The sequence below is a fragment of a genome, unplaced genomic scaffold (assembly GCF_019419815.1).
Source record: "Pyrus x bretschneideri cultivar Hongxiangsu unplaced genomic scaffold, Pyrus_bretschneideri_v1 Contig32, whole genome shotgun sequence".
Classification (NCBI taxonomy): Eukaryota; Viridiplantae; Streptophyta; class Magnoliopsida; order Rosales; family Rosaceae; genus Pyrus; species Pyrus x bretschneideri.
Window position 1 is genome coordinate 920,717 of NW_025999635.1, and position 14,810 is coordinate 935,526.

The 14,810-nt window shown below is 39.6% G+C and overlaps 4 protein-coding genes across 9 annotated transcripts; all 4 read right to left on the reverse strand.

Moving 5' to 3' along the window:
• Positions 1-2,392: 2,392 nt before the first annotated feature.
• Positions 2,393-4,304, reverse strand: LOC103966656 (40S ribosomal protein S23). The gene is made up of 4 exons (XM_009379852.3): positions 4,149-4,304; positions 3,120-3,275; positions 2,891-3,017; positions 2,393-2,712 (listed from the first exon to the last, which is right to left on the reverse strand). The coding sequence occupies exons 1-4, from the start codon at positions 4,151-4,153 to the stop codon at positions 2,572-2,574; spliced, it is 429 nt and encodes a 142-aa protein (XP_009378127.1). The 5' UTR covers positions 4,154-4,304; the 3' UTR covers positions 2,393-2,571.
• Positions 4,305-4,673: 369 nt separating this feature from the next.
• On the reverse strand, positions 4,674-6,956 carry LOC125480234. 4 transcript variants are annotated; one of them, XR_007260626.1, is made up of 5 exons: positions 6,407-6,956; positions 6,271-6,305; positions 6,112-6,187; positions 5,293-6,029; positions 4,674-5,192 (listed from the first exon to the last, which is right to left on the reverse strand). XR_007260626.1 is itself a non-coding variant. In XM_048590829.1 (3 exons), exons 2-3 carry the CDS (start codon positions 5,719-5,721, stop codon positions 5,136-5,138), a joined length of 486 nt encoding a protein of 161 aa, XP_048446786.1. In that variant the 5' UTR covers positions 5,722-6,029; positions 6,112-6,245; the 3' UTR covers positions 4,674-5,135. The 4 variants fall into 4 exon arrangements, 2 of the variants coding, with proteins under 2 accessions (XP_048446786.1, XP_048446785.1); XR_007260625.1 differs by having other exon boundaries at positions 5,293-6,187; XM_048590829.1 differs by lacking the exons at positions 6,271-6,305; positions 6,407-6,956 and having other exon boundaries at positions 6,112-6,245.
• Positions 6,957-8,723: 1,767 nt separating this feature from the next.
• LOC103966657 (PWWP domain-containing protein 5-like) lies at positions 8,724-12,498 on the reverse strand. The gene is made up of 2 exons (XM_048590400.1): positions 9,716-12,498; positions 8,724-9,111 (listed from the first exon to the last, which is right to left on the reverse strand). The coding sequence occupies exon 1, from the start codon at positions 12,194-12,196 to the stop codon at positions 9,725-9,727; it is 2,472 nt and encodes an 823-aa protein (XP_048446357.1). The 5' UTR covers positions 12,197-12,498; the 3' UTR covers positions 8,724-9,111; positions 9,716-9,724.
• A 14-nt stretch (positions 12,499-12,512) lies between these two features.
• LOC125480112 lies at positions 12,513-13,841 on the reverse strand. Of its 3 annotated transcripts, none has more exons than XM_048590401.1 (2): positions 13,678-13,841; positions 12,513-13,473 (listed from the first exon to the last, which is right to left on the reverse strand). In XM_048590401.1, exon 2 carries the CDS (start codon positions 13,458-13,460, stop codon positions 12,798-12,800), a length of 663 nt encoding a protein of 220 aa, XP_048446358.1. In that variant the 5' UTR covers positions 13,461-13,473; positions 13,678-13,841; the 3' UTR covers positions 12,513-12,797. The 3 variants fall into 3 exon arrangements, with proteins under 3 accessions (XP_048446358.1, XP_048446359.1, XP_048446360.1); XM_048590402.1 differs by having other exon boundaries at positions 12,513-13,561; positions 13,678-13,816; XM_048590403.1 differs by having other exon boundaries at positions 12,513-13,573; positions 13,678-13,813.
• Between the last annotated feature and the right edge of the window lie 969 nt (positions 13,842-14,810).

Here is a 14,810-nt window from a genome sequence, read left to right on the forward strand (position 1 = left end):
GGATTTTAATTGTTTGAGGTGGAGCTAATACTATGCACGTTTTCATGGCAGAGTAGAACCTTCTTGATTATAAACCTATCCAATCTGGAGTTTTTGCCACCCATTTCATCCAATGAGGAAGAAGAGATTTCGGATCATTTCACCTATAAATAGGAGCAGCACCTCCTCAGTTTCAAGTGCAGCAATTATATAGTCGAGAATTAGGTGAGCTCAATGTATGATAATGGCATACAATGCATGGAATTGTTCACGCAGACAGAGAGTGTGTCCAGCTAAATTTCAACCACGTTTACGTAAGTAAACTTTATGCGGATGCCATTACCTTTGTGTTGCAATGATTTGTATATAAGTAAATTTTATGCGCATAATAGATTCGTTATCAATAAAAGCAAATACGTGTCCTTCAATGTAAACAATCATGCTATTACTTAACCATTGATCTCCTATTTTGTATGCAATGGTCTTTCATAATATTATAGCAGAAAAAGTTCTCTCCACCGAAGCGGTTGCAACCAGTAACACTAAAACCAATGTAAGAAGCTTATACGCTATCATATAGCTTGCACACCTCCCGATCTTCACCAACTCCTTTGCAAAATCACTAATTTCTCTCGATTTTAAACTCTTAATCCTAGAGTAAAATATACCATATGACTACTAACTAATTAAACCAACAATTCAATTAATCCATACCAATAATCACATAAATGATTCAATATACCAAAATTCAATTCAATTAATCAAGAATCAAGAATTCAATTTTACCCTAAAAAACAGTTTCATTCATCAATAATCATTTATTGGATTCATATCTATAATCAATAATCAGTAATCAATAACTATATTAGTGTATTACTTCATGATTCTATGTTAATTAAACAAAATTTCATATTAATTAATCAACTAGGGTTAATTATAATATAAGTTAAGAAATTAAGGAAAAAGAAAACAGGAAAACCTTTACTTTTTCGTTGGTTTTCAAAAGGGCATGAGGGACGTGTGAAGACAGAGGTGACGGGGGACCAGTGATCCCACTTCAATTATTTTATTTTAACCAACTAATTAAAACACATCGTATGGTTAAGTATTTTCCAGAAAATAAAAAAATAAAAGCACTGCTGCACAGCAGCAGGAACCCAGAAAACAGGCCATACAGCCATAACTTCCGATGGAACCATAGGGGCAGAACCACCGTTTCTAGGCTTAATTTCTGGCGAGGGGAGGGACGCCCCACCTTGTTCCTCTGTAGCTTCACCATTAAAGTCTTGGGTGCTACCGAGACTTCTCTTTAAATTAAAGGAAAACTAATGAAAATGGTTTGAAAATTTTGAGTTTTAACGATAAGACAAAATAAAGCGTAAAGTAAATAATACCATGATTGCCTTTTTAGTGTAAAAATATGGTTTTTCGTTAAAATGAACAGTACCAGGAGCTTTTCGTTAAAGTTCTCTTGAATTAATTCATTTTCTTACCTAAAAAGAGAAGGTAAACTTATATTTACTTTTGCAAGTAATGTGTTGTCTTGTAAGTAGAGTTCTCTCTTCAACACACTACTCTTGGGTTCAACCGTTTCCTAGGTGGATCCACCTTAGGGTAAGGTGCGTCAGCTAACCTCCTAAAGCTCCCAAATCCTCTATGGAAGAGTTGGATATTGCTCTTTGAAAATTTGAGATGCCCTTTAAAGTTGTCCTTTAATTTATCAACGAATTACCTCTATGACACTGGGTAGAGCATCTGCTAGCCTCGTGCCTTTGGATGCACTGTTATGGGCATATGTCGATAGACTTGATCAGCATATCTTGACATATGTCGACATGCTCGCTCAAAAGTTATTGACATCAATTGACATGTTCATTCGAAAGTTGTTGGCATATGACGACAGGCGTGCAATATGACTTAACAAAAGATCTCACCAAAACTCGATGAAATGTCAACTTGCATATTATACTGTCAAAAAAATTTGGGCGCCCAATTATAGTTTTTAGAACCGCCACCTTTCATATCCTTCCCTTCCGTTAGGCTAAAGTACGGCTTGTCCTTGCGTTCGGGTTGGAAGCCTCGTGACTCTCGCACCTGTCGCCGCTTGGACCTTCCGATACTCAGACCCTCTCGCTTTCTTCATAAAGGTTCGATTTTTTCTTCATCATTTCTTAAGCGCAATCAGATTACACTTATTTTCGACCGAATATTTTGTGGGTATGTTGGATAAAGCAGTTTTATCTATTTTTATTTCTTTGAATTTGTAGAATTTATGATTGAATTTTAGAGGTCACTGGATGTTTTAACGGAGGTTGTAACTGTGAGATTACTCCATTTTGTAGATGACCTCTACTTATAAGCACACGCAATACATCGTATTCCTGAAACACCATTGCAGCATAACAACCATAGATAAATCCGAAATTAAATTTTGATAGACCTCCATTTCCAAAATTCTGTTTCGCGCGGATGCTTCCTGATTCGAATAACAGGAACTGCTTAGAAACTGATAAGTTGTTACAACTATGATCTAAACGAAAAACTACGCTACAATGACAGAGACTTAGGCATAGATGAGCTTCCTTGACAAGCTTACGACCTTGGCTTTTCCTTTTTCTCCTTGAAGAGGGCCAGGAGAGAGACACCGGATACCTTCACAACCTTGAACCTGACTCCGGGAATATCTCCCACAGCGTGGCCCTTCCGTCCGAATCCAGCAATCAACACCTCATCCTGCGCAAACCACATCACATATATACTGCTAAGTTAAGAAAACTGAGACGATATCGGGCATTCACCAAGGATTCCTAGACTGTTATTCAAGATTTAATACACTTTGCGGATGAAGACCACAATCGTTGAAATGAGATTTGAAATTAAATCCAACATCCGGGCAGATGATGAGACTTACATTTTCCTCGATGTAGTTCAAGCAACCATCGTTGGGTACAAAAGCAGCAATCTTCTTCCCATTTTTTATCAGCTGAACACGAGCGCACTTTCTAATAGCGGAGTTAGGCTGCTTAGCCTCAATACCGCTGCATTAACAATCCACAATTGAAACCATTCAATTAAACCTAAACGTAGAATTAAACACAAAACACAATGTTGAGAGAAAGAGGGAGAGATAGAGATCTTACATCTTTTCTAGGACAATGCCTTTGGCATGAGATGAACCAGAGAATGGCTTTTTCCATTCATTTCCAAGGTGGGACTTCTTGTACGACTTGTCCGCCCACCTCTGATTCCTGCGGTGGGTCTTGAGCTTACGAGCAGCTCCCATTCCACGTGTTTTCCTGCATAGCACCCACAATCTCTTAATCTCGAAATAAATTCACTTAAAAACCAGTTTACAAGAGCCAAAGAATGCAATCCAATCCCAAGGACAACGGAGCAAAAATTCCCCACCGTTAAGTTCAATGCAATCATGTAGGCATCAGTCAAGTGAAAAATTTAGAGCCAACTGCTCAAGCTTTCTCGCATTCAACAAAATCACTAAACTTCAAATTAGTTCAGAGTATAATGACAAACGAACCATTCGATGCCCCATGGTGCAATCAAACATCAATGCCCGCATAAAATTCAATTCACTCATACAGCAACCGCTACTCGTTCCCAATCATTCATAATACGAATGCTACACCATATCGCCTGTAAACTTAACGAGGCTTGATCACAAAACCGATGAACCTTAACAAATACAATGTTGCTTTGATCTCGAATAAAAGAATCAAGGCTTCAACCACATTTGTTCAAATTACATCATATTTCCTTAGAAAAGCATGTCCTAATCTCATTGCCCCAAATCAAAACACAAATTAAGCTTTGTCCAAGCTTGATTTAGCTCTTTGACGGTTTGACCCGAGCATAATTCAAAGCAACTATGTTACGACCTCTTTTAACAGTTAAATTAATCCTCTTTTGTTTCAAATGCTTTCTAGTGAACCAAACAGAAATTGAAAACAAAAGATTAAACCACACAGAAATACATTGCGAAAACATGAACCCTAATTGAAATTCTTTAAAGCTATGATTTTTACCATGAAAATTTTCAGTTTGGCTGCACACAAAGCTTGGGAAAAACCAATCCGAGCCAATAAACTTATTCCAAGTAAAAATATGAGATTGCAGAGAGAGAGAAAGATAGAGAGAGTGTGTGTGTTAGGTACCCCATGGCGGCTGAGAGAAGAGGACTCTGGACTGCAGCGAAGCTACTGTGAGGAGTGAGGCGAAGAGGAAAATGCCGGCTGCTGAAAAACCCTAAACTCCACTTTTTCAATTCGGAGATGAGGGATTTTAAATAGCGTTAGGTCTCTGTTGTTCTTTAGTTGGTACGGTGTCGTACCAGTGGAAAATTACGTATGTGTCCTTCTGACTGACTGAGAGTTGGGCTTATTGATTTGATTGTTCTTAGGACCCGGGACTTGGATTTGGGATTGTTGCTACTTGTATTGAAAAGACCATTTTACCTCTGTATACATCTTTTGATTTTCGATCGTCAGATCAAATAATTGAAGATGGTCAAAGAACAATAATTAATAGAGGGTGTGCGTGAGATAAATAAAGATATCTAGATAGCAACATCCATATTGAAAATTCTAGACTAACAATACAGTTGATCGACCAGCCATTCACATCCTACAATTATCCTCCATTAGAGTAAAGCGCAAAACTTGTAAATAAATCAGTAAGTATAACAAATAGTGACTTGTTATTGACATTTTAAAAATGTCGTCATACACTCTTAAGAAGAAAAAAAATCAAAATTGTGCTTTGAGGCTCATAAAATAACTTTTCAATAACAAAACTTTTTTAAAGTGCTAACAATAGCGCTCACTTTTTGTTACATATCTCATGAAGAATTTGTAATACCTAATAGTTCCAAATACTTAATTATTAGTGAAGAGAAGTGATTTTCACACTCTTTTACCTTCTTACACATCACTCTTTATTTTTTGGCAATCGAATTTGATAAATCGTCCAAAAACAACTGATATTATTAAATAGAGTTGCATAAGAAGCTAAAAATAATGCGTGTTTATCATTTCCCTTTGGTGATCGTCGATTATTAGGCAATGACATGCACTCTTGTTTGCCTTCGATCTCCTCTTTCACTGCACAACATTAATCCAATTCCAAGATCAATGGCACCAACATTAATCCTTGTGACTTCCTGCAGGAGAATGCACGCTTGATCTCACCAAAGAAATCTCCTGTCAATTGAGGAGTTTTTTCTCAACAGCATATAGCGAATTTGAAACACTGAAACCATTCAGTTAGTACAAGAATAATGAAGAATGCATATAAACTAACCTTGTCGAAAAAGCCAATCTTTGGAGATGGCGCTCGGAGACATGAGGGCCTGATATGTTTAGAAACACTGTTAGGATCCATAGGGCTACCTCCCATTGACATATTTCCCTCGCGTGGATTCAAGAGCATTGCTTCTTGATTTCCATGTCCAATGCATGGTTGATCATGTGAATGACTCTCCAGAATTGATTCCCGAGAGACATCACTCTCAAAAAAAGCCTGTCCGCTGATGAAAGTATTCAGACCGACCTCAGACTTCTTCAATCTTTGATTCGCAGACGCTGATGAGGATGCTGAGGACCAGCCAACAAGGGAACTAGCAGGTGATGGATAAGGGGAAGACTGCGGCGTGCGCACTAGAGTGGATGGGTGACAAGAAGTTTCCAGTTCACCTTTGTTTTTCATTGTGGATTTCGAAGGAGTTCCCATGGTAAAACCACGGGAGGCCAAACTGACAAGTGAGGAATCATTTTTGCTCCTCGAGTACAATGGAGATTACTGAATAAGGAAGAACTATAAACCCGAGACTCGTGTGTGGCAGTGGGAGAACAAAATGGAGATGTCTTTGGGGGCGGTGTAATAGTATTGGTGATGCTGCACGATACTCCTAAGCAAGGCATTTTAAAATGAAAAACTGTGTGCGCTCCGGTTAGCGTTTTACTTGATCTTCCTTCTTACCAGGGGCAGCTTTTGCAGTTTCCATTTTTCATTATCTCCACCCAAACAAGCCCTTTTCGCTGCAGGTGCATAAGATTAATTAATCCGGCTAGATATCTTTGACGGTTTGCGAGATGCTGATGAGTTCAGTTTCCTACTTACAGCAGCAAGGTTCATTTCATTTCTCCGGTCCACGCGCATTAAGACTTTGCCTTTGGGAGGTTGGCATGGCTCTCATCTGAATGCCAAAACAGACATATTCATCCTGAAATAACCTCAGAAACATGATTACTCACAAAAATTATAACGAAAGAAACTTACCCTCATCCGAGGAGAAGCGTCAGGATTCTTGGAAGCTGAAAATTTTTACGCAAAACAAGGACATGTTTACACAAAGCACATAAAAAAATACAAAGGTGAGGTTCACTTGTTATTAGCAAGGCCAGTGTATACGTACGGCGAACATTTTGCAGGCCTCTTCCTCTTTTTCGACTTGAGACTTGAAGTCGTGACACTGGGTAAACTAGTCGGTTTCTGCGCAGATGATCTGTTGTCATCAAAAAGCTCAAACTCAATGCTTGCCATCAAAGAGGAACATCCACTATGAACTGTAGTCATTGACTCAGCAGACCTCCAGACTTCTTGAATCCCTGGAAGCTGATTCGTTTCGGATTTCTTGAATCATCTGTTAACCATACACAATTCCTCAGGATCCAAAACCCCTGAGCACTAGCAACCAATCAGAAGTTTCAAACTTGTGCAGCAAGAAAATGTTCATAACAAGCACATGTATAACGATTTTCAACCCGATTAACATATACCTGCACTGGTGAAAAAGGCATTATCCCAAGCCAGGCTTTTACGAAAGCTACACCGGTTAACTCTCCGTGTTCTTTCGCGTTCCAAAGACTCCGAAGGTAAGAGCATTTCTTCATCATGCCCCTGATAGTTAATGGCATTGCCCGTGGTTCATGAATTCATGGTCTCAAGCAGCTCCTCAGGCTCCAACACCCTAATCGAACTCTCCCATTCGATGTACTCCCTTCCTTCTTCCCTTTTCAATCCTCTTTTCTCTGTTGCCTTTCCAATCCCTTCCCGTTTATAACCACCATAGCCACCACCTCTATCCTTCTCCCTCCGGCCAAGACAAATCGATCTCTCCGGCCTCTTCATTCCTCTCTTCTCTGTTGCCTCTTCAATCTTATCTCTTCTCACTTGCATCCACCATAGCCACCAAATCTTCCCTATGGTCGTTGGATCTCAGGTTTGAGATTGCCAACATGATTAGCCTTTGTCAGCGCGAGTTTGGAGTAAGGAGTTGGTAAAATAGCCAAATGAGTCGCCGCTAGGGAAGTGAAGGATGCGGTGGTCAGGAAATTGGTCTTTAGCCACTGGGGATGGGAGGGATGAAGTGGTCGGGTAATTGCTTGGGCTGGGCGTTTGACTTTTTCTGTTTGGATTAGTTTTCAGAAAATGCATACCAAACAAGGTTTTGAATTTAAAATTTTTAAATCAAAACATGTGTTTTTAGAAAAAATTAAAATTTTTAGTTTCGTTCTCAAGTTAGATACCAAACAGGCTCTAAAATATCTGCGGTGAGAATTTGTTTGAGTACCCAAATTGCCACATTTACGCGAACTGGGCATCATTGGTTGCTTGGAAAATGCAGCAAAAAATAAACAGAATTTAAAGAACATGAAAAGAGATGAGTTTCTTGGAGAGAGAGAGAGAGGACCTGGGAAGGTAAGTTGTTGAAAATCGCCATTGGAGGACATCTCTGTTGTTCTGGAGCTTCTTCTAGTGAAGATTACTACTGGGTATTTGTGTTCTTGAAGAGAGAGAGAGAGAGAGAGACAGAGACAGAGAGGTGGAGAGTGAATTCACACGAGGAAAATCAAAACTTTTTGTTGAGAATCAATTAACAAGCGATTATTGGACATACCGAAACTGAAAGAAACGCCTGATTTAGTAGTGTTTATTTGTACAGACTTTTGGGTAGAAAATCAACCATTTTATTTGCATGCAATATTCCGACGATGAATATATAGTCGGAAAAGGATGCAGTGAGGATCCTTCCGTGAATCATAACCCTTCATCGTACATCGTGCGATCATAAATCATTTTAAATTTAAAATTTTAAATTAAAATTAAATAGTACCTAACAAAAACTGACCGCACGATATATAATGAACGGTCATTATCACAAATCCCTAAGAAAAAGGATCCGGCGAGGATCCTTTTCCTATATAGTCAACCATAAGTCTACGAAAAACTGGTCAACAATTTATATAATTTACCACCCAAAAATAAAAGTGGAAAAAGTAACGTTTTCCTTTTATTGATGAGGTTATTTTAGTTTTTGTTGGATCATGAATATTTATACCCTTGAACAAGCAGAAAAAGTATGCTATCGCCCACCTGGGTAAAATACCAGCCCAGGAAATAAAAACGCACGACAGCCACCACAAGTCGGCCATAATCTTGCTAGATAATTCACTCACATCACCCAAGATTTAACCGGCATCGGAGAAAAACCTCCACGATGGTAACATTATACCGACGGATGGGAACGAAGTGAGAATGGACTCTCTGCATATCGTGCTTTGCAACCACGGGAAGAGAAGGCGCACACATACATGTATCACACACACATCACAACGCAAAAGCATGCTACTTTTTCCCCCAAGCATTAAACTTAGAATTCTAACACGCTGTTTGAAACTCCCAAGTTTCCGAGCGCCCAAACGACCCTCAGAACCCTCCAGTAATCAGCATGGTTTTCAAAAAATTTATCGGTATCACCGTTATTCAACAAGGGATAATGCACAATCATACACGATCTTTTGGCCCTATTCATCGATACAAAATGATGCCACAATTGCAGCCATCAAGGAAGGATCAGCGACCTCTGCTATACGTTCAAACAAAGAACCCTAACATGCATAAGAGTACAGAAGGAAGCAAAAAACAGGCATCTTCGTGACTAGAAAACAGCAAGAACACTTGGCACAGATTAAATTCACGACAACCAGATGAATACACGGTCTGGTTACCTCCTTCAGCAGCCGATTCAGCTGTGCTCATCCAAGGGCTTCCCAGGGCATATATACCCGCACGCTATGATTGCTATCTCTCTTTTTTCTTCTTCAGCATTTACTCTCCCTGCAATTAAACATGCAAAAGAAAAGTTAACTATTGAAACAAATTGATACCAGATAGAAGACTACAAAACCAAAGTTGTGAAAAATCGGAAGTAGAAGAATACATCAGATAATTGCATACTATCAAAGAAGGATATAGAGTAAAATTTGCGCATTATTCTTTATGCGACATGCTGTAAAACCTTATTCCCATACATCGGTCCAAGTGCCAGGGCACATAAAAGTAAGACCAAATTCAGTCTGATATGGAACGATATACATAGTTATCTCTCTCCCGATACCAAGTATAGATTTGGAAACAACTACAGAAATTCAGGACACAATGTCATTCTTTAAACTTCACCTCCCCCACCAAACAAAAGAATTTGAAAAAAGAAACTCTGCACAGGTAACTATTTGACACGAACCAGGGCGTAATAAGGCCTTTGTTAATTCCTAATTCCCCAAACCCGTGAATCTGTTCACTTCCTATAGTTTTTCGTTTTCATTTTTAAAGAAATAAAACCTTTAAATGCTACAAACCTAGTTGAAAGTTTGCAGCTAAGCAAGCTTAAGCAGAATTTCAAAGATCAGTGCAATGAAATTTAATCCAGGTCCATTATTACCTGACAACTTCACAGGTTATCGAAGGTGGAGAGATCAAGGTGCATCTGGTCATGGGAGGAAAGATCAAGTTGCATATCCAGTTGCATATGGTCGTGGGTGGAAAGATCAAGTTGCATTTGGTCGTGGGCGGAGAGATCAAGGTGCATCTCATGATCATGGGAGGAAAGAACAAGTTGCATCTCCTGATCATGGGTTGTGGCACTGGGAGAAATGCTAAATTGGATAGACGGAGTATAGTTGAGCTGAGATGGAGTATAATTGAGCTGGTAGTTTACAGGTATTGATCCGAAGATTTTGAATTTTCCCGCACTATCAATAGCTACCTCTGCATCAGAACATTTCTTGAAAACAACTCTAGCACGACTGCTCTCCCTATCAACTTCTGTTTCAGCTTCCTTCAGAGGTCCAAAGCGCCTAAACATTCTATTTAGCTTTATTTCTGAGGGAACAGAATTCACCTCAGAGAAGTTCATAACAAGTTCTGTTGGGGCATTCTCATCCACATAGCCAACAGGTTTCTCTGGCGGCAAAGCATTAACGGTTTGGGAATACCGCTTCCTGGTGTATGGCCTGCGACCCTCTTGAGGGGATTTTTCTGGTTGGGCGAGAACAACAGGTTGATAATTAACCTTCCTGCCCCTTCGAGGTGTTTGCTCTTCAGCGCCATTTTGGATTACCCTGTCTGTCCAATAAGTATCATTCATATCATCAAATTCAAAAGTTTCGGGCATCCCAAATGCAGAATTTGACTTCCTCTTTCTACCACCAACTTTGTCCACAGCTACATGCTCCATCACAGGAAGCTGACCTACAGCTACCGAATTCCTAAAATCACAGAAGAAATTAACAACAGTTTTCAAGCTATGGTAATCCTTCCGCGGATCTTCTGCTGCCGACTGAAGTTGTGACAGCAATTCATCTAGCGATGAGTACTCTGTTCCATCAATTGTTTTCCCTCTATGGACATCACCAGAACTCGGGATGGCAACATCAGATCCATCCCCAGCAGGTCTGTCACTGTTGGACTTCACAATAGGAGACCCTGTAAGTTGGCTTGCAACTCTCTGGATACATTCACCAATCTTAAAAGACTGCTTTGGGGGAGGTGTGGTGTTAGAAACTTTTGCAACGGTAACTTTCCTTCCATCATCATCAACATGATACTCAAAACCCTTCCGTCTCTTGCCAGAGGATGGTGAGACCAAACCACCAGTTTCGTTCCCATCCAACCAATCACCACCGTCTAGAGATTCTAAGCCGCCGTCCATTAATTCAGACAGGCTTCTTTCTTTTACCTTAGAATACACGCCACCTCTTAAATTATGTTTACGCTTGTGAGAATAGGTAATAATGTTGGGGCCAGAGAAAGTATCTTTAACATCCTTACCAGTAGGAGTTGTATGCTCAATCCTTTCATCTTTGTTTTCCAATATATCTCCACAAGATTGGAATTCTGGCAAGTTGTAGTAACCCTTCAAGCGATAAAATGCTAACATATGAGCCTTAGCTATCACAACTTCTAATCGGTCACTGTTACCAGACGGAAACCGTGCTAAAGCTTTTATGTATTCCAGCAATTTATTACATTCAAGAGAACTGGCACTTGCCGATTCATCCACTTCATCTCTTCTACTGGATTCTTGGCAGATCCCAGCATTTTCAACTTTCTGGAACCTAATCTTCTCATAGACTTCTTTTGGTATGCAAGAGCATGCTAGCCCCAATCCAACACGTCTCGAAACTTCTTCCAGTGCACGATTGACAGCATTCTGGAAAGCTTCTGAATTACCTTGCTTTTCTGACTGGGAAAAGTAAGATCGAAAAGGCTTTAAACTAGATGGTTCATTCCAAGCAAACGTGCGGTCCCCAAAATATGCTACCAAAAAGCAATCCTTTTTGTGATATTTCATTGCCTTCTCAGATGCAACTGTATAATCAAATATCTGTCCAGGCCACCATGGATGGCTCTTCACTTTACCCCAAACTAAATCAGATGCAGAGAACACATGATTTTCTGGTGGCAGCTCATATCTCGGTTGAGGCACAATTTCTGAGCTTCCTTCGATAGCTTCTTGTTTAAGAATTTCCTCTTCACCCGCTTTTGGTTGTTCAGCATCAGTAGCTTCTTTTTCACCTTCCCTGTATTGCCCTCCGTGTAAACCATCTAGCACAGCATCAGTAAATTGTTCTTTAACTCCTACCTCATGCACAACATTGGTCTCGGCTGCAGTCACAGAATCCAAAACCTCCTCAGTGTCCATGGGAGTAATATCCCCTTCATCTTCTATCTGTTCCCCTCCATTTAATACACCCTCAGCATCACTCACTTGTTCATTGACTTTCTCTGCTTCCATATCGGGATGAACTGGAGCAACAAAAGCAGTCGCAGACTTTTCCAAACACTTTTCAGACTCCAGGGATTGATCTGCTCCATCTACGCCAACCTGTTCAGTACCATTACCATGGCTGTCCTTTTCCATCTCTTGCTCTGTATTTGATTCAACCAGCACAGTATCATGGAACGTGTTCTTGCCTAGACTCTCTTCAGGTTTCAAGTGCAGTTCTTTTTCAGAATTCAAAAGGCCCCTTCCATCTGTTACTGAAACTACACCTCCAGCATTACTTGAGCTGGCAGAGATAAGGTAGTTGAAACCAAAGCAATATCATGAACCATGTCCTCTACACTCTCTTCAGGTTTCAAGAACTGATTTTTTTCCGAATCTTGTGCACCTGTTGCTCCCGTGTCACTTCCAAGAACTACTTGAGGCGGCATAGGAAAAGACACTGAATTTTCAGGTACATTGCTGCCACTATGGGTGCTACCACCTACTGGCTCAATCTTAACCAGCTGTTCTTCAACTGGTTTACTCGAATTTTCGTTAGTTTTATCAGTTTCCTTACCTGCAACTTTGGAAGTCAGAATATCTACAATGTCCACCCCGGCAACATCACCACCACCAGCAGAAACTTGGCTTTGTTCACCTGAGGGTTTGGGATTACCTTCTTCATTAACAGTCACTGTAGCTTTTTCAATTCCAGGATTCCATACTTCATCATCTGAAACACCAGCTTTTTGTGCCTTCAAATCATTGAGTGCATCAACCTCACCAACAACCAACTTCTTTTCATGTTCCACAACCTCCACCAATCCACCCCCGAAACTTCTACACTTTCCCTCACAACTACTTCACTGACGATAACTTGTGTTTCACTACCTACAGGTCCAATGAAGGAACCCCCAAGTCCATTTTCTGCTGTGGCATCCTCTGCTTTTTCATCCGAAACATTAACTTCCTCTAAATCCACATCCTGCCTCACAACCATCTCAGCTTCCACAAAATGAACAACCTGGGTTTCTATAACTGTTGAACTAACGTCTGCAGCCACAGAATCCAGCTCACCCACTTTACCACCATCTCCTCCGGAAGATCTCACATTTCCCTCCGACCCCATATCAACCTCAACCGACTCATCACGTCCCACCCCCTCATCGCCCCCATCCCCATTGGTGCAAACTCCACCAACATAGACATTAGAACCCAGAACCTCCACCATTATATCATCCCCCTCACAATCACCGCCTTCATCGTCACCAACATCCTCCACAAAAGACCCCTCAACCTGACCCTCACTCACACAAGCCTCGGCCCCAGCTAGGGTTTCACCAGCTACATGTCTACTTACACTCACAGTGGACTCTGACCCACTACCCACAGCAACATCCGTATCCTTTTGCTCATCCATTGAGAGATTTTATCTGGGTATTTTCCAAAACCATCAACTTCAACTTCTTTTCATTTTTTCACTTCCAAAAATTACCAAAAAATTCGAAAATTTGATAAACCCTAATCACAAAACTGAGCAAATCTAAGCATGCAATCGAGAAAATTAAAGCAGAATATGTGAAAGCAACATAATTTGAAAGTTTAAAGCTCGAAGGTCAGTGATTGTGTGTGTTTACCTCCAGATCTTCCGAACAAGATTAAAGCCTTGAGGCCTGTGGGTTTAGGGAGGGGAGAGAGAGAGAGAGAGAGAGAGAGAGAGAGAGAGAGAAAATGGGTTTCGCGATTTTGGGTATAAGGGAAGTGTACTTTTGGGAGATCCAGAAATATTAAAATTAAAATTGCACGCAGAGGCCCAACAATTTGGTTTTACGGGTGATGCTTAAAACTATTTATTCAAACCAGATATAGGGGTTAATAGTCGAATTTTTTTAACAGTGATATAAGGTAAATTTAAGACAGATCATTACGAGTTATTAGTAGAAAATAAACATGTTAGTTAATATTAATAACCACATTATATAATTTACAAAATATAATTTAAATTGATAATCACCTTATATGGTTTAAGATGATTGAAATTTTATTCCATTTTAATTTTTTTATCAAGGTTCTTCTGATTTTTATCCACGTGGCTGTATTTCCAAGGACCTCAATTAAAAATAGTTTAGTATAGGAGGTTGATCTCATTTCCTCGATCATTCAGGAGAAATCTAATTGCTTAAAATTGTGCCACATATTTAACGAGCTTTATTTCATTTTTTTTTTTTTGTTGATTTCATTCAAACCCTATTGAATCAACAAACCATGAGCATCAAATTTTTCCATGAGATGATTTTCAACACCGACGGAGATTAAAAAAATGGCCAACCAATGGCTGACGTGTGGAAAAGAATAAGTGAAGGTATAAAAAGTGATGAAAAAGAATCATAATTGTTAAATAAAAATCATAAAAAAAGAAGCTCGAAATCATGTCAAGCAAAATCAAATCATAAATTTTTGTAGCAATTGTTGACCAATTTTTCTTAATTTTTTTGGGACTTCGAAGTACCTCACGAAAAGTGAATTCGGCTTATTAAAAAAAAAAAAAAAAAAAAAAAAAAAAAAAAGAGTTCAATAGTACTATTAGGCTATCCTCAATTGATGACAGCTGGCTTAGTAGTGACCCTGACAAAGAAACATGTGGCTCTAGTTATAAAAGAATTACAGACTCGCCGGATCTTTTAACGAGGATTTCACGAATCCTCTAATTATATTCGTTCATTGTATATCGTGTAATCAGTCTTCATCCAACAATGTTTATATTTAATTT

Excerpts from the sequence above, each read along its gene's own strand:
- LOC103966657 (XM_048590400.1), bottom strand. The coding sequence starts at position 12,196 with ATGGAAAAGGACAGCCATGGTAATGGTACTGAACAGGTTGGCGTAGAT.
- LOC125480234 (XM_048590829.1), bottom strand. The coding sequence starts at position 5,721 with ATGGGAACTCCTTCGAAATCCACAATGAAAAACAAAGGTGAACTGGAA. Across the intron at positions 5,193-5,292 it reads AGATTGGCTTTTTCGACAAG|GAGATTTCTTTGGTGAGATC; the intron begins GTTAGTTTATAT and ends CTCAATTGACAG.
- LOC103966656 (XM_009379852.3), bottom strand. Across the intron at positions 3,018-3,119 it reads GGCATTGTCCTAGAAAAGAT|CGGTATTGAGGCTAAGCAGC; the intron begins GTAAGATCTCTA and ends TTGTTAATGCAG. Across the intron at positions 2,713-2,890 it reads TGAACTACATCGAGGAAAAT|GATGAGGTGTTGATTGCTGG; the intron begins GTAAGTCTCATC and ends TGGTTTGCGCAG.
- LOC125480112 (XM_048590401.1), bottom strand. The coding sequence starts at position 13,460 with ATGGATGAGCAAAAGGATACGGATGTTGCTGTGGGTAGTGGGTCAGAG.